The sequence below is a fragment of the Pleurodeles waltl genome, chromosome 8 (assembly GCF_031143425.1).
Source record: "Pleurodeles waltl isolate 20211129_DDA chromosome 8, aPleWal1.hap1.20221129, whole genome shotgun sequence".
Lineage (NCBI taxonomy): Eukaryota > Metazoa > Chordata > Amphibia > Caudata > Salamandridae > Pleurodeles > Pleurodeles waltl.
The window spans coordinates 183,514,019-183,534,969 of NC_090447.1; the positions used below are offsets into that span (position 1 = coordinate 183,514,019).

The 20,951-nt window shown below is 44.4% G+C and overlaps 1 protein-coding gene across 8 annotated transcripts in view; it reads right to left on the bottom strand.

The window, feature by feature from the left end:
* SYNJ1 (synaptojanin 1) overlaps positions 1 to 20,951 on the bottom strand; it is a 767,318-nt gene that overhangs the window by 613,393 nt on the left and 132,974 nt on the right. For all 8 annotated transcript variants that reach the window (XM_069204034.1, XM_069204040.1, XM_069204035.1 and 5 more), the window contains exon 9: positions 5,588 to 5,760. In XM_069204034.1, coding sequence (XP_069060135.1) covers positions 5,588 to 5,760 — 173 coding nt within the window. The remainder of the gene's footprint in view (positions 1 to 5,587; positions 5,761 to 20,951) is intronic.

Below are 20,951 nucleotides of genomic sequence, written 5' to 3' on the forward strand. Positions count from 1 at the left end.
ATAAATGGGCATATGCACTTGATACTGAACAGTTGAAGTTATTATCGGACTTGAGTCAAAGATCCCGGGATAGATAAGAGTATGTTGTGATTTAACTTATGTGCCAAGGTTTGTGGTATCGGTTCGTGAGGTACCATCAACCATACAACTGAGATAGGGACCAGTAACTGATCATTGCGAGTGTACTAATAATGATCGGTGCTAGTAGACAGACCCAACTGTGCAGCAGGGAATCTCCACTAATGAGGGGGACTTCTGCTTGTTCAGTTGGAAAGTGTTATTTCTGGCTGTTTCTTGTGTGAGTGATTACTTTGAATTCTTTAGAGGAACAGGCAACAGTTATTTGTGCTTGCTTTAGTATTTGTGTAAGTTGATATACGAGAAAATTGTAAGGAAGGGTGAAATGCTGCAAGGATTGAGGGTTGAGTCAGAGAGTACCGCACTAGGATAGGAAGTCTCCTAAGGGCAACACGAGTTTTATAAGTGGAAGAATGGGAATACAGTAATGAAATTAAGATACAGAACACTACACCATTTGTCCTAAATGCGAGGTGGAAACTGATTGCATATTGGAAACCCTTCACAGATGGAACTCTTGGATAATCAAGCCTTTGACATAATGAGAGCACTGATATACTCAAAGCCTTCTCTCAGAAACTGAGGTTTGAAAGAGAGTCATGGCGTAACGGGAACCCAAGTATATACATGACAAATCAGATGCTGATGCAGAGCCCTCACATATTCAGAATACTCCCAAATAGTGCCCACACATAAAAACAGCACTAACATTCACACAGAGTATCTAAACTTTTAGAGACCCTCAATAAACAGAGCACAGGAAGATCCAGAATCTGGCATATCAGAAAGATGGTATATTCAGAGACTTCTGATAGTCAGAACTCTGACAAATTACATACCTAGCTACCATTATCAAGGTCTGGTTTCATCAAAATGCTAACATAATCTGAACAATATCATACATTTCCTCACTAAAAAGCACCAAATTAGACTGGTGGCTGTTTAAGGATATGTAGATTTCTGTAGCTCCTTGTCTTACGCACAAGTTTTTTTTGTAAAATTCCACAACCATGCAATCATAGTTGGTGGGTATGTAAAACTACCACTGAAAAGTGTTTTTGTTGGGGATGTGGCACTACCACTGAAGGGTGTTTTTTTGCCATCTAAGGTTCTTCTGCTCATTTTTCAAAAACAATACACACTTTAGAATCACAACACTTAGGAAAAGGGGGTTTAAGTAATAATAATCTGAGAGATCAGTTGTAATTTCTGACTGCAATGGACAGATCACTTCTACAACCTGCACTTTTCTGTTTAACCTCTTTATGTCCAGAACAGAAGATTATCACAAGTAGAAAGGAGTTTCAAACAGTATCAATACCATACAAGAAAATCAGCCTTGTGGGTTTGGCATTAGTAATTTGGACTGAGGTGACCTGTGCTAAGAGTTCCTGTGCCACATTTGACTTGTGTTATTGTTTTAATTAATTTTTGTTATTTTAGTTTTTCTTACATGTAACCTAAGGGTGCCTGGCCTCTTCCTCCTGAGTCTGGTTGCAAGGTTACTTTATTTACATTGGCAGTTTACTTTGTTGATTCTTTTCTCTTGCCTGGCTTTCTTCTGTCGGGAGGCAGATGCAGCTGTTCTACCGGTAATCGTAAAGGCATGGTGTTAAATTAAATGGAGTCCATGCCATTCTGCTTTCAGCAGCCAGTCATGTTATCCCTTCTGTTTCAAAAGGAAATTATAAAACTTACTCAAGTCTGCTTTCTTGTAGGATTTCTATTTGAACAGATAATGTGTTACTCTTTATTCTGCTGCATAAGATGAAGTCAAAATTTGTAATAAATGCTAGCTCTGTAGTATGCAATCAGATTCAAAGTACAGTGCTAGTAAAAATCCATGGTCTTGACTGAAACATGGAAGGTTTGAAACTTTATGATTAAAGACCTTTTCCACAGTGCTTATAAATGCTTGTGCTGTGACTGTTCTGCTAAAAGAGGTGCTATATTATGACCAAATTGTGTGCACAAAGTATGGGGGTAGAAACTGTATTACGATAAACTGTTAGAAACAACAGCAACAAACTAGGCTTTACCTTATTGCTTCGACCTCCAGCCTCCTCAAATGATTACTTTACCTAGCTAGATAAGTTGAACGTATCTATTCTTGCACTATACCAGGGTATTTTAGTACAGGGTGAGCTTAACATTTGGTTAGAACCCAAAGATAATAACCTAGTAAATAATGTGTTGTCATCAATACAATCAGGAAGGAGTTGGGGCTAGCCCAGCTGGTCAACTATAGTCTGCAGTTCACACTCTTTATTTAATGTTTGCAAGGTCAAGAATTATTAATTAAACATGTATGTTACTGTTAAGCTGGTCTGAACAATTTTATGTTATAATCAGTGTGCAAATTAGACCAATTAATGAGCTCAACATCTATGAACAAGAAAGTATCTTGTAAGGTACGTAACTGATAATCAATCAGTTCTACAAACTTAGCAAATAAAGATAGGATAGCCACACATTTACATGGCTCACTGGAAGAGGCAACAAAAGAGACTGAATAATGTAATATACAATGAAAATCAGTCCTATTTGATGGTGCCCCTCAGGAAACTAAATTAACAGAAATGAGATTGAGGGAACTTGAAACTGCTTTTGAGTAAATGTAGTATGTGTTACCATATTTTGATGACAGAATCAGGACGAAATGTGTAGGTTCACACAATGACCCAAATAGTATTAATGTTCTTACTTCAACCCATATTCCAATGATCAAGAGTTAATGGGTTTGAGCTACTGATGATTCATGAGTCTTCTAAACTTGTGTGAAAGTAAAGCTACTGGTGCACTTCCACAATTGTTCCATGGACTATACAGACATCCCTGGGGGGGGGGAACGTGAAACCTACTACCATTGGTGCAAAAATCAAGTTTAAGGGTTTGGGGATAGCTCCATTTATAGCTCAGACTTTATCGTTAAAAAAAAAAAAATGTGCACTGAATCTTGAAAACCTTTGACATTTTAGATCCATTTCACTGCTGCCAAATCTTTGCAGGAAAACATGGTTACCATCCAGTTACAAACGTTTTCTACGTCAATTCTTCATTAATGACAGACAGGATGACTTTGAATTCGGTACAGGCCAAGAATTTGGTGTGATTTAAGATGATCTCTGTGTTATTGCTGATAGAAGGGGTGCTAGTACTGTGATTCTAATAGATTCCTCTCCAGAGTTCAACACCATCAACCATTTGGTACTCAGGGTGAGAAACCGTGGAATCTCTGGAACTGACCAGGATTGCCCAATTTCTTTTCTCAATGACACAACAAGGTACATGTTTTGTTTTATTAAGCTTGAAGACAGGACCTTAAGATAGGGGCTTACCCACATGGCTCGGTCACTTTCTCCCTTCCTCTGTAATTCATATTTGTATGCAGGTTGACCAAACAAGGACACTTTGAATCTGCATGGACACTCTCCAACTAAATCCTCTGATCAACCTGCTGACTTTGGAGCTACTCCTTGTTGGATGGCAGATTTTTTGTTTAACTCAATGTATAAAAACCAAAAATACTATTTAGTAAACACAGCAACACAAATGGAGTAGCAACAACACAAATGGTTCCGTCAGAGTCACTCAACATGTTGAGGGCGGGCAATAAAATATGTTTCCTAAAGAACAATTACTCAAAAGATAAGCACAACTCGCAGTTAGGAGTTTCAGTAGTACTATTAATTATCTGTGAAAAATAATACATCAAACACATAAGATACTCCAAACAAAAGTGAAATGGTGCAGTGCGCTTAAGTTGTGGACAAGCGACTACTAGTAAAATAAAACAACTTTGAATGTAACAGTTCTTGGCCAGGATGTTCATTGTTAGACAGGGCCAGTTTATTATTAATCATAATGTCCCATCCTATATTGCCGTTTTGACCCTTATCATTGCTTTAAGGCGGGATATTCATCAGGACATAGCAGATGCACCCTCTTTCCTTGTGCAATGAATGCCACCTGGACAGAAGAAGCAGGATTTAGAAGCAACTTATTTTTGCAGTTCTAGTAAAATACCACAGGGCTAAAGAATCCTCACTGCTCTAATGCTCGTACCACAGGCAATGCTAGCTTGGGACTCCAGACTAGCGCTGGCTGCAATATATGCGCTTAAGCTCCAGGGCTAGCATAGGCTGCATCATTAGTGTGTGCTTGATCTCCACACTAATAATGGCGAATTTGTATATATTTTATTATTTACTCAAAAGGAACCATTGTTGTCTTTACTGCATATTAAACCCAGGGTTGCAGAAGGGTATAATATGAATCCAACCGAAGCAAGCACCTCTCGCTCATTTCTCTAAGACCTGCACCCGCCACTGTAGAAAGTGATCCGGAACATAGGTACGCTATTAGATTCTGATCTTGCTTTTAATCAGCAATTTCCAAGAGTCGCCAAATCTTGCTGCTAGCACCTTTAGTGTGTACTCTAGATTTTTCCTTTTTCTGCTCTGCTCTCAAAAGGACTCCCATTATTTTATACAATCCTAGCTGGATTTTGGTAATGCTGTTTACTTGGACTTTAGAACAGGATTACCTAGCACTATCAAAATGTTTAAAATCCTGCAGCACAAGCTCTTTTCAATCTAAAAACCATGATTTTGTCACCACATATAAGTCTTCATGAGCTGCTGGTAAAGCTGTCACCTTTACAGACAAGATATGAAAAAGCATACATGGATAGGAAGATAGGTGAACTAAATACAACCATATGACCCATGAATTGCAATATGACTTGGTAGAAGGCAGCAAGGCACCTTCCAGGGAACCTCCCAATAGGACTACCATATCATGCATACAAATACAACCCAAAATTGTTATCAAATCATCTCTGCAGATGAATAGAAAACAAAGCAATCACCAGTGTCACCCTTTCTTCAACCTCTTCCGCCACCTCATTTTTTAGAGCACCATACAGTGGTATGCATCATCCATAAACATCCTGATGCATAAACAGACTGAACACATTAACACAGGCCAGACTTGGGCTGCAAAAGTTTAGCAATGGTCTAGCTAACCACTGAGAGACACAGGGAATTGGGATTTTTGGCAAATAACAGAACACATTGCTGATACTGAATGGATGAACAAAATACATGGCATGGCAAAGTCTAAAACCAAAGGAGGGCTAACCCAACTAAGCCAATGGCCGAAAAGGGTTGACCCCAAGCCTGCATTATGGCTACAGTAACTAATAATCTTTACAAATAGCTGCATTGTCAAACTAGACCTAAAAATAATAATAAACAGAAAACACTGTAGATCAGGAAAAACAAGCAGGAAACAGTAAAAAAAAAAAAAAGAAAGCAAATGTAAAGGACTGAAGCAAAGAAAACGAAGAGGTAGTGTAAATAAACCAGAAACAAGGGGAAATTAATTATTAGGCTCTTCTAGGATACATTTGAAAATTGATTTTTTCAATGCAGGCTAACTCTGTAAACATTAAAACGATATTAGTAGTACTTTTCGAGACAATAAATAAACTGTAAATTAAACTAACCTCTGAACTCCATCCTTGTCAAAAAAAAAAAATCCACAATCTTCCAGGAATTTCTGAACTTTGGGTTTTAGCACGGTTTGTAATTTTTCTGCTTTGCCTCCTCTAACCATTTGATGGTAGTCAAAGTTCACCATCTGAACATCATTAGCATGATCAGAGGCTTTTAAATGGTTCTGAGAAGGAGACAGAAATAAACAAGGTGAGAAGTGGCATCCATTTTCTTATAATCATCAGTTTATAGAACTTTTGGTGCTACACAGATGAATAAATGAAGGTGGCGTTTTTTTTATTCCATTTGAACAACAATTGCTCAAAATTTAGTTTGGCTTTCCCGAAAAGTCACCCAGGCTAATATGGCACTACATCCCCCATCTATCAATCCAAAATGCAGTAAAGGCTGTGGTCTGCACTGGCACTAATGCACTAGCGGTGCATGTCAGGAAATCGTGACATATTGATTGTTTCTTGTATTTTAATACAGAGTGTATTGTCCTTCATATTGTTCTAGCGCTCTTGCAAGTTATTTGTCTTAATTAGTCTGTCTTGCGCATTTGCACTATATTGGCTTTTGCACTTATAATGGAGTATTGTATTTTGTTATTGTGTATTTGCCCATTGTAAAATTGAGCTAAATGGATAGAACAACATATTTTTATAAATTATGTTATCTAAACTTTGGTAAATGTGTTTACTTGGTAAATGGGTTTTGTTTTTATTATTGCAGTTTTGTTTTTGACCTTTTATGTGGATCTCGGTTGAGTTCTAAAACATAAAAAAATAAACTGAATTCGGACTCATCCTTAAGTACTATTTTGGAAGATGTCAAAAGTCGCCACAGTGCATATTTTTTTCTTTTAAAGATTTTGCACACTGGAAAAGTGGATAGTTGACACGACACACATCCGGCCCACGAGTGGTGCACAAGGAGACTTTGAGGATAGAGATATATATATATATATATATATATATATATATATATATATATATATATACACACACATCTATTTTTTTCCACCGAAATAACCAGGAGGTTACAGGGCACTCAAGTAACTATAAATCGCACCCTAAAGTAACTATAACTCGCGCCTCTGTCATGCACAGTTTTCTCATCAATAATGTTTCTGTCAATGTTGCCTGACAACATCAATGATAACACAGAAGGTGTCATCAGTGATGTAACATGAGTAGTAGTAGCTGTGCATGGCGAAGGCACGAGTTAGTTACCTTAGGGCACCAGTTATAGTTACTTGAGTTACCCAAAACAGTAACTGCTGAATTTCGATGGTTTGTGCGAGTAAATTCAGAACCTAATTTGAATGTCTAAGTAACCTATGTTTTTTCATTGAATTTATATGTTTTTTCTTTAGCACGCACACATGAGGCCATGCGCAGCAGGGTTGGCTGCAGCGCATAGCCTATAGCCAGGACCATCAATCAACCCTCTTGCATGCACCCAAAGTCAAGCTGCGCACGGCCTGAACATGAAGTTGGAAGCAATGGATGTTTTTTTTTTTTTTCTCTGACTCCGCAGATCCACACGTGGATACACAGATCTGCGTATCAGATGGAAAAAAAAAGAAATTGGACAAGTTTTTGCCCAAGAAGGGTCCCCTCTATGTGTCCTATGGGATCAGAATACCTGCATCCTAACCCCTTATGTGTTTTTGCACTCTTTTCCTACTGCCCAGCCAATGCGAAAAACAAAATGGCGGTCAGCCAACCAGGGCCTTGCTTTTTCCCCAGATCTGCAAATACGAGTTGGATCCGGATCTGCGTCCCTATATATCTATATATATCCCTATATACTTATATTTTCTAAACTCTAATACCTCAAAAGTTACTGAACGGATTTACACCAAATCACAAAAAGCACAATCTGTGGAACAGGATCTAGCTTCCTGCCAAATTTGGTGCAATTCCGTTCAGCGGTTTGGGTTGTAAGCTTGTCTAAATACCCTATGGAAAAATTATTAGGGAAAACGCATTTTGTTTTGGGTCCCTCCCTTTTTCTTAGCCTCCGCTTGACGGATCACCCCGATACTTTCAAGACAGCAGCTGAACCAACTGTCATATTTGTTTTAAAAAGTTTGTGAAGATTTATCATGCTGTGCCAAAGTTACTGGCAAAATAAAAAACGCTCTTCCTATGGAAACTAGGTCCTAACTATAATAACTATAATTACATACTGGTGACTGATTAAAGATGGGCTAGGACCTCCATCCTTGTCCAACACGAAGAAACAGCAAGAGCCGAAACCCTCCACTATTTCAGAGTCCAGAACCTTCACAATATCTCCTTTGAGGAGTAAAACTCACACTTCCTGCAACCGAATGGACAGTTATTCCTTTGGGATTTGCAACAATGTGGTGGGATGATTCATCAAAGCACATAAAAGGGTAGATCATAACCATGCTGAACAATTTGAAGGGCCCATCTGTGAGACGTAATGGATCACCATTAATGAGAAACTAAAAAAGGCTTGTGAATGATGCTGTAGGAGAATGAGACTGGGATAACCAGTGTCCTTGGCAACCTGCACACTGCCTGCCAGATCCAGGTCCCTGGCCCTGAAAGGACTGGGGTGATTGCAGTAGAGGCTGGAGAGACTGACAATGCCTTGGAATTTTCTAACTTGCAGAGGAAAGTGTTTGGCAGGAGTAAAAAGACTAAGAGCATGCTGTGGCCATCCGGTCTTTGAAACATTCCATGGTGGAATCTATTTATTTATTTTTGTTGCAAAAGCAGTCATAAGCCATCGAAAGGCTTATCCATTAGGGAGGCCTGTACCACCATGTGTGGACTGCATACACACATGGTGGTGGAGCACCACACTGGTGTCCCCCACACTTTTCTGGAAATTAGTAGTATTCCAGGTCAGCACAGATCACATATTTGGTTGCATCCTGACCATCCTAAATGGTTCCAGCCAGTGAGGCCTAAGCTCTTCTGGAACTGCCAACAAGATCTCAATGGCCATGACACAGGGGGCAAGCCTATATCTGCCCAATAAACAGGCTACATCGATGACGTCAGTGGTAGGCTAGCTGAAGAGGACATTCATTTGCAAAATGCCTCAATACTCTTAGACTCCTTATCCAGGGCAGTTGTGGGGAATAAATTAGGGTTCGCCTTGCTGGATGAAACTTGTACAACCAGATTCGCTGGAGTAGGATGTTTAGTAAGGAAATCAAGAGCTGGCAGTGCTGGTGTTTGAGGTCTGGCCACCTGCCTACTTACTGGTTGGCTAGAACAGGGTTTTGATCAGGTGCCCACTAAAGTGTCAGTGAGGGCTTCCCTGAATGGGAGCAAGGGCTTGGATGGGACTGGCCCGGGTTGTAAGATTTCTCAAAGGATATTTGCTTTAACCCCAGTTACAGGTCACAGACCTCAGCTGCTCATCGAATTACCACTGCAAATAATGCCATCTCTAATGCTGAAGGTTAAAATGGCGAGGTCAACCTTTTATCAGGGGAAGTCCTCCTGTAAGGAATATCAGACCTTAACATACAAATATTTACTGCACTAGATGTTACCACGCAGTTTTACAAAGTTTTACAGACTTGTGGCTCATGTACTTGACTCCCACCTTATTTCTCATACATTATAAATAGTATGGTGTTACAGAACAAACAATTAATAATGTATGTGTAGAAAGTAAATACATCAGATAGAAAAGATTGAATGTAAATCTATACTTTAGTAAATGCCAATAAGAAGGAGTTTAAAAAAACCTTATCAGAAGTCAGTACCATGCATCATACTAAAATGATACCAACAGACTCACATGAGAGAAGTTGTGTTTTATTAATGGCAAAGTTAACAATAAGGGTCCCCTCGCCCCCTTATTTGCACTTGCTGCTGATGACAGATATAGACAAATATAGACACATATACTAAAAATACTGGAGAGTGAAGCTTGAGAGGTACACAGGGGTACGGTAAGATGTCACAAGGTTCATTAAGCGCGGGTTCCAAATCTCAATAGGGCACCAGTTATAGAAATATTGCACAATTTGCCTATTAGCACCTAGTGGATTTTGCACTGGCTGATTTAACTGTGTAACATACTGGCATCTGAAATATCTAAGGTTAATAGTGCTAAAAATTATGGCAGGGATTGAAATTGAGCTCTGACTTTCAAGTATGCTGTGAGTAAAATGGCAGCACCGTTCATCTTGGAGCAATGATATGTCCAGTGCGTTGCTTGTAACTTATGGATACCTCTCTGGATAATAGGACTGCATCACAACGCTTTCTACAAAGAGATCAGTTAAAGCGATTTGGACATAAGTGTGTGTATTTTTATTTTTATTTTTTGTGCTGCAAGCACATCCACCAGTGGAATACGCACATCTGAATACTTTTTGTACAACTCTGGCATGGACCTCCCCTTATTAAGCCTGGCACTACTTTTACTGAAATTATATATATATTATGCTCCCTTTGAGTGACTACCAGCGAGCTTTCTTCACCTATTGGTCTGTTATTGTGTCATTAGTATTTAGATTCCACCCACTACTGCACACAGCAGGGGGCAGTGGCTCAGCCAACTGCAGCCACTGGCTAACCGAACTGTGACTGATGACATTCTGCCACTCTCAAGGAGCACATCGACACATCTGTCTTAAATGCCAGGAAACTAGTATGGTAATGAGCGCTTTTTGAAACTAAAACGTATTTTTACTTTCAGCCATTTGTTTAATTGAGGGGGTCTGACAGCTTCCCCCACCATAAAGGTTTGCAAAAGCCATGACAAACAGGCATTAACACAACAAAAAAAAAGAAAAGCTGATGGCCATCGCCATACCAAATGACTTTGCCAATGCTTGACTTTACGTGATCTCAAGTCCCTAATCAGACTGGTCAGTTTTTCACTCCTACTAGATTTTCTCCCAGCCGCTTTACCTTGTGATTGAATAACACTGCTCTGAGTCTGAACAGTTTCTTCTATAGCTCTCACATTGCAAACTTTTGAGAACACTAAACACAAATTTTGATGAGTTCAGGTTTTCCCTTGATTAAGGAAGGAACAAGTGCCTGCAAACTGACGGTGGTTCAGTGTGTGCAGTATCTGGGCTCAATGACATCTTACTTTCTAACAGTACTAAACATAACTTAAAAAGTGAGAGGGAGAGAGGTGAGATAAACCAATGGTCCACTGTAAAATATGGAAGCTAATATGCCAAGTACCTAGGAATAAATATGACAGCGAAATATGGCATTGTGTAAAAAAAAAAAAAAATCTCTTTTGCTCACCAATAGTGTGGCTGCCCAAAGAAATGTAAAAATGTCACCATATGTTGGGATGGATGGAAGTACCCTAAAAATTGAGCTCTACCTGCTGTACTGTGTTCTTCGTAAGGCACTTTCTGTAGTTATGTCATATAGGCAGCTCAACTAACTCTAAAAAAAGAATAACAAATGAACCTCTATGGCTCGGAAGTAGACCAACTGTCACAACAATACTACTTACTGTCACAACAATACTACTTACTAGGGACTGGGGTACACTGATTTTAAATAGTATATGGACAGTATCATCGTTATTAACCCAATATGCTCTAAAATATCAGACTAATACTAAGAAACTATTTTTCTAAAATCTGTGGGTCTCATAACACGATAATTTACTGTCAATGGCAAACAGTCCGAAATCTTGTATTTCCACACGTCTTTCAATAAAAAAAAAAAACAATGCCACACATGTGTATGCACATCCCATTGCAGAGGATGGACCAGAACCTTAGGGACCAGTGGAGTGAATATTGGAGGCTATTTTTAAAGAAAAGGTATGACACACAGATTGATGGATGGAAAGAAAAAAACATGTTCCAGTACATCAAATATTATGAAAAGTAAACGTTGCTAGGAGATTATGATCTCACTTAGTCGCATGATCAAGGCCATTCTCCAAATCTGCCCCCCAAAATAGTTCCTACTTATTAACCCGTTCTGTGCCGCAGACGTAATGGTTACGTCCTGCGGCACAGTGCTGCTGTGCCGAGGACGTAACTATTACGTCATCGGCACACAGCCCAGAGGGAGCACTCTCGCTCCCTCTGTGTGCTTCCCCCCACCCCCCCAAAGTCAGGGATGGAAGGGGAAGCCCTTCCCCTTCCACCCCCCCCCCCCCAATGACGTCAGCACGCAATCGCGCGCTGACTTCATTATGGGGTTCTCGCCGCACAGGAAGCCATTTGCTTCCTGTGCGGCGAGAGGAGAAGAGTTGAGTTCCTCTTCCCGGTGGGTGGGGGGTTTGGGCCAAAGAGGCACTGGGGAAAAGGAAAGGCTTTTCCTTTCCCCCGGTGTCTCTTTGAGCATTCCTGCTGCCCGATCGCATCACATTTATTTTTAGGCTGATCTGCCCCAAGGGAGGCAGAAACCACTAGAACGCCAGGGATTTTTTTAAATGTTTATTTTTGTGGGGGGGCGTCCCCTTGGTCACGGGGCGCCCCCCCAAGGGGGGCATTGACCTGTTGGCCATTTCTGCACCCCCTGGGGGCAGATGGGCCTATTTTTTTAGGCCCACCTGCCCCCAAGGGGGGCAGAAGCCACTTAGACACCAGGGATAGTGTGTGTGTGTGTGTTAGTGGATGGGGGGGGGGCATGGGCAAGGGTCGCCCCCCACTTTGGGGGCACATGTACAGAGGCCATTTCTGCACCCCTTGGAGACAGATCAGCCTATTATTTTTAGGCTGATCTGCCCCCAAGGGGGGCAGTAACCACTAGAACGCCAGGGATTTTTTTTATTTGTTTATTTTTGTGGGGGGGCGGGGCGTCCCTTTGGTCACGGAGCGCCCCCCCCAAGGGGGGCATTGACCTGTTGGCCATTTCTGGCCCCCCTGGGGGCAGATGGGCCTATTTATTTAGGCCCACCTGCCCCCAAGGGGGGCCCAGCGCCACGACCCCTGGTCCCCAGCTCTCCCAAACCCCGCTGATCCGCTACGACCCCACGACCCTCCTCGCCCTCAACCCACGACGCTCCAACACCTGCTACCAAGCTCACCCCAAACACACCCATGGATCCTTCGCCTGCAACTCCTGCAAACACATCTTCCACCATGCAACTACCACGACCACAAGCCCACGCGCCATCAACCACCTCAAGTGCATCCTGGTCAACGCTCGATCCGTCCACAAGCACGCCGTTGAACTCTGGGACCTCCTGGACTCCACAGCACCGGACGTCGCCTTCATCACGGAGACCTGGATGAACGCCTCCTCTGCTCCAGACATCGCCACCGCCATCCCCGAAGGCTACAAGATCTCCAGAAAAGACCACACCAACCAAGTAGGAGGAGGTATCGCCATCGTCTTCAAAGACTCCATCAGCGTCACCACCTCCACCGAAGACACCCCCCTCGCCGCTGAACACCTGCATTTTCAGATTCGCACCGACCCGAGGACCACCCTCAGAGGATCCCTCGTCTACCGTCCTCCCGGACCGCGCGCCCCCTTCAGCGACGCCATCGCCGACTTCATCTCCCCGCACGCCCTCGCCTCACCGGACTACATCCTCCTAGGCGACCTCAACTTCCATCTGGAACAAAACAACGACCCCAACACCGCCACCCTGCTCGACAACCTCGACAACCTCGGCCTCAAACAACTGGTGAACACCGACACCCACATCGCCGGACACACGCTTGACCCTATCTTCTCCGCCAGCAAACACGTCTTCTTTAGCCACACCTCCGCTCTACACTGGACCGACCACAGCTGTGTCCACTTCATATTCCGACGCGAGATCCGCCACCTCCGCACTCAACCCATCCCTCGTCGACAGTGGAACAAGATCCCCGGAGAACAACTCTTCTCAGCACTCGTCGCCAACCAACCCACCCTTACCACCGACCCCAACGACGCAGCCCTCAGCCTCACAAACTGGATCTCCAACTGCGCAGACAACCTTGCTCCCCTCAAACACATGCATCGACAGACCAACACCAAAAAACCTCTCTGGTTCTCTGACATCCTCAAAGAATCAAAGAAAACTTGTCGCGCCCTTGAGAAGGCCTGGCGCAAGGACCACACCACTGACAACATGACCGCCCTCAAGAACGCTACCCGCGAACACCACCGCCTGATCCGCGCTGCTAAAAAGACCTTTTTCACCGACAGACTGGACAAAAACAGCAACAACAGCAAAGAACTCTTCAGCATCGTCAAGGAGTTCTCCAACCCCAACGCCAACGCCCTCACAGGATTTGTGCGAATCCCTCGCCACTTTCTTCCATCGCAAGATCAGCGACCTACACAACAGCTTCGGACACCAGACCCAACATAACACCACCGAACCCGCACCCCCGGCCATTACCCTCAACAACTGGACCCACATCAACACTGAAGAAACCAAATCCATCATGAACTCTATCCACTCCGGCGCCCCTTCGGACCCCTGCCCTCACTTCATCTTTAACAAAGCCGACGACATCATCGCCCCGCACCTCCAGACCGTCATCAACTCTTCTTTTTCTTCTGCTACCTTCCCCGAATGCTGGAAACACGCCGAAGTCAACGCCCTACTAAAGAAACCTACGGCTGACCCGAGCGACCTGAAAAACTTCCGCCCCATCTCTCTTCTGCCTTTCCCAGCCAAGGTAATAGAGGAGACCGTCAACAAACAGCTGACCACCTTCCTGGAAAACAACAACCTGCTCGACCCTTCACAAACCGGATTCCGAACCAACCACAGCACGGAAACCGCCCTCATCTCAGTCACTGACGACATCAGAACCCTGATGGACAACGGTGAAACAGTCGCCCTCATTCTCCTCGACCTCTCGGCTGCCTTCGACACCGTCTGTCACCGCACCCTAATCACCCGCCTCCGCTCCACCGGGATCCAAGGCCAGGCCCTGGACTGGATCGCCTTCTTCCTCTCAAACCGTTCCCAAAGAGTTTACCTCCCTCCGTTTCGCTCAGGACCCACCGAGATCATCTGCGGCCTACCTCAAGGCTCATCGCTCAGCCCGACACTCTTCAATGTCTACATGAGCCCCCTCGCCAATATCGTTCGCAAGCACGACATCATCATCACCTCCTACGCCGACGACACCCAACTTATATTCTCCCTCACCAAGGACCCCGCCAGCGCCAAGACCAACCTACAAGAGGGTATGAAGGACGTCACAGATTGGATGAGGCTCAGCCACCTAAAGCTGAACTCTGAAAAAACGGAAGTCCTCATCCTCGGCAACACCCCGTCCGCCTGGGACGACTCCTGGTGGCCCTCGGCACCGCACCGACCCCCACAGACCACGCCCGCAACCTCGGCTTCATCTTGGACCCTCTTCTCACCATGACCAAGCAAGTCAATGCCGTGTCCTCCGCCTGCTTCCGCATGCTCCGCAAGATCTTCCGCTGGATCCCCGCCGACACTAGAAAAACCGTGACCCACGCCCTCGTCACGAGCTGCCTGGACTATGGCAACACCCTCTACGCCGGGACCACAGCCAAACTCCAAAATCGCCTGCAACGCATTCAAAACGCATCGGCACGCCTCATCCTCGACGTACCCCGCAACAGCCACATCTCCGCACACCTGAGACACCTGCATTGGCTCCCAGTCAGCAAAAGGATCACCTTTCGACTTCTCACCCACGCACACAAAGCCCTCCACAACAAGGGACCGGAATACCTCAACCGACGCCTCAGCTTCTACGTCCCCACCCGCCTCCTCCGTTCCTCTGGTCTCGCACTCGCTGCCGTCCCTCGCATCCGCCGCTCCACGGCGGGTGGGAGATCTTTCTCCTTCCTGGCGGCCAAGACCTGGAACTCCCTCCCCACCAGCCTCAGGACCACCCAGGACCACTCCGCTTTCCGGAGACTCCTAAAAACCTGGCTATTCGAGCAGCAGTAACCCCCCCTTTCCCCTAGCGCCTTGAGACCCGCACGGGTGAGTAGCGCGCTTTATAAATGTTAATGATTTGATTAGACACCAGGGATTGTGTGTGTGTGTGTGTGTGTGTGTGTGTGTGTGTGTGTGTGTGTGTGTGTGTGTGTGTGTGTGTGTGTGTGTGTGTGTGTGTGTGTGTGTGTGTGTGTGTGTGTGTGTGTGTGTGTTTGTTAGTGGATGTGGGGGGGCCTTGGGCAAGGGTCGCCCCCCCACTTTGGGGGCACATGTACCCAGGCCATTTCTGCACCCCTTGGATACAGATCAGCCTATTGTTTTTAGGCTGATCTGCCCCCAAAGGGGGCAGAAGCCACTTAGGCACCAGAGATAGTGTTGTGTGTGTTTTTTTGTTTTTTTTGTTTGAGGGCTGTCCCCTTTGGCAAGGGTCGCTCTCCATGGGGACACACTACTAAAGGTATTTTCTGGCCTCCTTGGGGCAGACAGGCCTATTTTTTTAGTAGGCCCATCTGCCCCTATGGCAGAATCCACTTAGGCACCAATTTCTAAATGTTTGATGGTGGGGTGTTTGTCAACTGATGAAGTATTTGCATTTGTGATAAAAAATGTTTTCCTCCTTTTTGTTCTAGTTCAAAGCTTTTGCTTTATTTGCTGTGGCTCCTTGCGGTTTTGGCGGTGGTTGACCTGCAGTTTGCACAGTTGCATGTTTTAGGTAAGTAAAAACAATTTACTCCAAAGGAGTATTGTTGCCATGCATGAATGACATGTTTGTAGGGGGTGTACTAAATGCAGGACTGTGTGTGAAATTGTCCTTAGGTTTGTGCACAATGATATTTGTTTTGTCTTATTTCTAATTTGCCTTTCTTTCTTTCTTTTTAGTGGGATATCATTGGTGATTGCTGTGTCTGTGCAGAGTAGTTGCTGGTGAATCAAGCTTTTTCAGGCAAGTGAGCGGTATAGTTTTTGAGTTTATAACTCTTACTAACAAAGCTACACTTTGTTACTTGTCTTACACAGTGCTGGTTGTTGGTGGTGAATTTGTCCAGTTAATTTTAGCAGGAGAGATCATGGCTAGCCGCAGGATGACCGCTCAGCAGGTGGTTGGTATGCTTTTTGAGTCACAGTCTGATCAAGATTATGAGACGGACTCTGCATCTGAGGCAGAGGAGGATGTCAGAGATTCTGGCAGTGATGTTTCTGTTGGAGGGGAATCTTCTGATGATGAAGCCACACTCAGTGCAGATGAAGGGCCTGTTTTAGAGGAGGACACTGATGTGCCAATAGTGCAGCAACCTGGGGCTGAAAGGTTTCCCGTTATAAGACCTGATGTCTGGGTTGCCCCATCATGGAGCAGCCAGAGTTGCCTGCCTTTACTGGTCTCCCGGGGTGTAACGCCAATACAGAGAACTTTTTGCCTGTCAATTTCTTTGAGTTATTTGTGGATGATGTGTTTTTGGAAGAGATTGTTGAGCAGACTAATTTGTATGCGGAGCAGCATTTGAGGGACAACGCTGCTAGACTTAGGTCACACTCTAGAGCTGCCCAGTGGATTCCCACAAATTTGGAGGAGATAAAAAAGTTTTTGGTTTTGACTTTTTTGATGGGGTTGATAAGGAAGCCGTCACTGGCTTCTTATTGGTCTACTAGTCCCTTGATGGCAACAGCTATATTTCCTGCGACCATGAGTCGTAATCGGTATTTGCTTCTTCTTAGGATACTGCATTTTGTTGACAATGCATTAGCCTTGCCACGAGATCACCCAGATTCTGACCGTCTTTTTAAGATTAGGCCGATCATTTTGTAGATCAGTTTTCGGAGGTCTATGTTCCAGGCAAAGAGATAAGTGTGGACGAGTCTTTGGTCCTCTTCAAGGGTCGCTTGGTTTTTAGGCAGTACATTCCTAGCAAAAGGGCACGATATGGAATTAAATTGTATATGCTGTCTGAAAGTAGGACAGGATATGTGTATAGTTTCCGTGTGTACACTGGTAGGGATTCCAATATTGACCCCCCTGGTTGTCCTCCCACTTTTGGAGTTACTGAGAAGATTGTGTGGGAGCTTGGTAGACGACTGTTCAACAAAGGTCACCATTTGTATGTAGATAACTTCTACACTGGTGTGCAGTTGTTCAAGGAATTGTTTAGAGTGGACACCGTTGCTTGTGGCACAATCCGTTCTAACCGGAAAGGCTATCCAAGGGAGTTTGTCTGTAAAAAACTTGAGAGGGGACAGTGCTGTGCCATGCGGAACGAGGAGCTGCTAGCTTTGAAATTTTCAGACAAGAGGGATGTCTACATGCTAAGTACCATACATGATGAGAGTACTTCCCCCGTGACTGTTTGGGGCCAGGTTGCTGAAGTGCACAAACCTTTGTGCATTTTAGATTATAATAAGCACATGGGAGGTGTAGATAGAGTTGACCAGAGGTTGGAACCTTATACTGCTATTCGTAAGTCTTACGTTTGGTATAAGAAGTTAGCACTTCACCTCTTCCACTTAGCAACCTTCAATGCTTTTATTGTGTTTAGGGATAGGTCTCCAGACTCAAAGATGACATTTGTGAAATTTCAGGAGTCCGTGATAGAGAGCCTTATTGTGGTGGAACAGGCCAGAGTTCCTAGAGAAGCAGTGGTGGAGGATGTGGCTAGATTGAAAGATCGCCACTTTGCTGAGCACATTCCTCCCACACCCAAAAAAGACTTTCCAGCTAAGAAATGTAGAGTGTGTTTTCGAAGAGGTATCCGGAGGGAGACTCGAATGTACTGCCCAGATTGTCCTTCAAAGCCTGATCTGTGTGTGGGTGGTTGTTTTAAGAATTACCACACCCAGAAGAATTTCTGGGAACAACCATGAGGGTAAACTCATGTCTGTTTTGTATTTTCATGTGTTCAGTTTCATGGTTAGCATTTCTGTCATGTACTTAGTTAGAGCTTTTGTGTTTGTAGTTTTGTAATTCTTTCTACTTAGTTAGGGGTTCCTCTGTTTAAAAAAAAAAAAAAAATGATGCCATTGTGTGTGGAGTGGGGCTTGGCTGAGAGTGTGCATATTGACTTGCTGTTGGCTACTGCAACACACTGCCAGCCAAACACCAGTCCACACACTCCCATCAGCTGGTGTGATTGTTGTATCAGGCATGTGGGCGTATGTAAGTGATGGGCCCTTGAGTGGCGCTGTCTGTCGATGTGAGTGTTGTAATGTGCTGGGCCCGTGGCTGGCGGTGTGAATGGTCTTGTGTGTGTCATGTATGAAAGTTGTGTGAATGGACTGTAAAGCGGTTGGTGCCTTGTCGCGGCTTTACAGCTCACGAGCTGTGAGTCATTGGTTCAGTTTTTTGCCTTTCAGTTATTAACAGTGCATTTCATTTTTGTAAAAGCTCATGTTAGTGAAATTTGATCCACTGAACCATCACTCATCCTCGTGCCAAATCCAACCAGTGTGTGTGGTAAAAATGACAAAACCTGCTCCGCTGTAATCAGGCGTCGCAGCACACCTGTGACACGCTAGGTGCCTCAGGTGGGACCCCGATGATGAAGCATGCCACCAACTTGGTTGGTGGGTGAGGGGTCTTTTTCACATAACCTAAGTGCGTTTCTTTTCAAAATTTTTGTGTTTGGCACATCACGGACGTATGTGGACACATCAAAACGATATATTACAAAACTACCTGTGTTTGGGGGGGGAGGGCACCTATGTTTTTGGTCCTGTGTGCGGCCTTCATCTAGGGAAACCTACCAAACCCAGACATTTTTTTAAACTAGACACCCCAAGGAGTCCAGGTAGGTGTGGCTTGCGTGGATCCCCCAACATTTTCTTAGCCAGACTCCTCTGTAAACCTCAAAATTTGCGTAAAAAAGCATATTTTCCTGACTTTTCTTCGTAGGATCACCACTCCAGCACAAAATTCCTACTCCTGAGTGTTCCCCTCAGTCTCCCAAGTAAAATGACACCTCACTTATGTGGGTCCCCAAAGCAGAGTCAGTCTAAAGATGTATAAAAGAATATGTCCTTATAAACTCGCTGTGCTATCCCCTCTATCTCTACAAGTTTTGGGCCTTATTCTTTTGCAGGCACCTGGCCCACCCACACAAGTGAGGTATCATTTTTATCGGGAGACTTGGGGGAACGCTGGGTGGAAGGAAATTTGTGGCTCCTCTCAGATTCCAGAACTTTCTGTCACCGAAATGTGTGGAAAATGCGTTTTTTTAGCCAAAATTTGAGGTTTGCAAAGGATTCTGGGTAACACAACCTGGTCAGAGCCCCGCAAGTCACCCCATCTTGGATTCCCCTAGGTCTCTAGTTTTCAGAAATGCACAGGTTTGGTAGGTTTCCCCAGGTGCCGGCTGAGCTAGAGGCCAAAATCGACAGGTTTGCAAAAAACACCTCTGTTTTCTTTCAAAAAATTGGATGTGTCCACGTTGCGCTTTGGGGCGTTTCCTGTCACGGGCGCTAGGCCTACCCACACAAGTGAGGTATCATTTTTATCGGGAGACTTGGGGGAACGCTGGGTGGAAGGAAATTTGTGGCTCCTCTCAGATTCCAGAACTTTCTGTCTCCGAAATGTGTGGAAAATGCATTTTTTTAGCCAAAATTTGAGGTTTGCAAAGGATTCTGGGTAACAGAACCTGGTCAGAGCCCCGCAAGTCACCCCATCTTGGATTCCCCTGGGTCTCTAGTTTTCAAAAATGCACAGGTTTGGTAGGTTTCCCTAGGTGCCGGCTGAGCTAGAAGCCAAAATCTACAGGTAGGCACTTTGCAAAAAACACCTCTGTTTTCTTTCAAAAATGTGGATGTGTCCACGTTGTGCTTTGGGGCGTTTCCTGTCGCGGGCGCTAGGCCTACCCACACAAGTGAGGTATCATTTTTATCGGGAGACTTGGGGGAACGGTGGGTGGAAGGAAATTTGTGGCTCCTCTCAGATTCCAGAACTTTCTGCCACAGAAATGTGAGGAACATGTGTTTTTTTAGCCAAATTTTGAGGTTTGCAAAGGATTCTGGGTAACAGAACCTGGTCCGAGCCACACAAGTCAACCCATCTTGGATTCCCCTAGGTCTCTAGTTTTCAGAAATGCACAGGTTTGGTAGGTTTCACTAGGTGCCGGCTGAGCTAGAGGCCAAAATCTACAGGTAGGCACTTTGCAAAAAACACCTCTGTTTTCTTTCAAAAATTTGGATGTGTCCACGTTGCGTTTTGGGGCGTCTCATGTCGCGGCCGCTAGGCCTACCCACACAAGTGAGGTATCATTTTTATCGGGAGACTTGGGGGAACGGTGGGTGGAAGGAAATTTGTGGCTCCTCTCAGATTCCAGAACTTTCTGCCACAGAAATGTGAGGAACATGTGTTTTTTTAGCCAAATTTTGAGGTTTGCAAAGGATTCTGGGTAACAGAACCTGGTCCGAGCCACACAAGTCACCCCATCTTGGATTCCCCTAGGTCTCTAGTTTTAAAAAATGCACAGGTTTGGTAGGTTTCCCTAGGTGCCGGCTGAGCTAGAGGCCAAAATCTACAGGTAG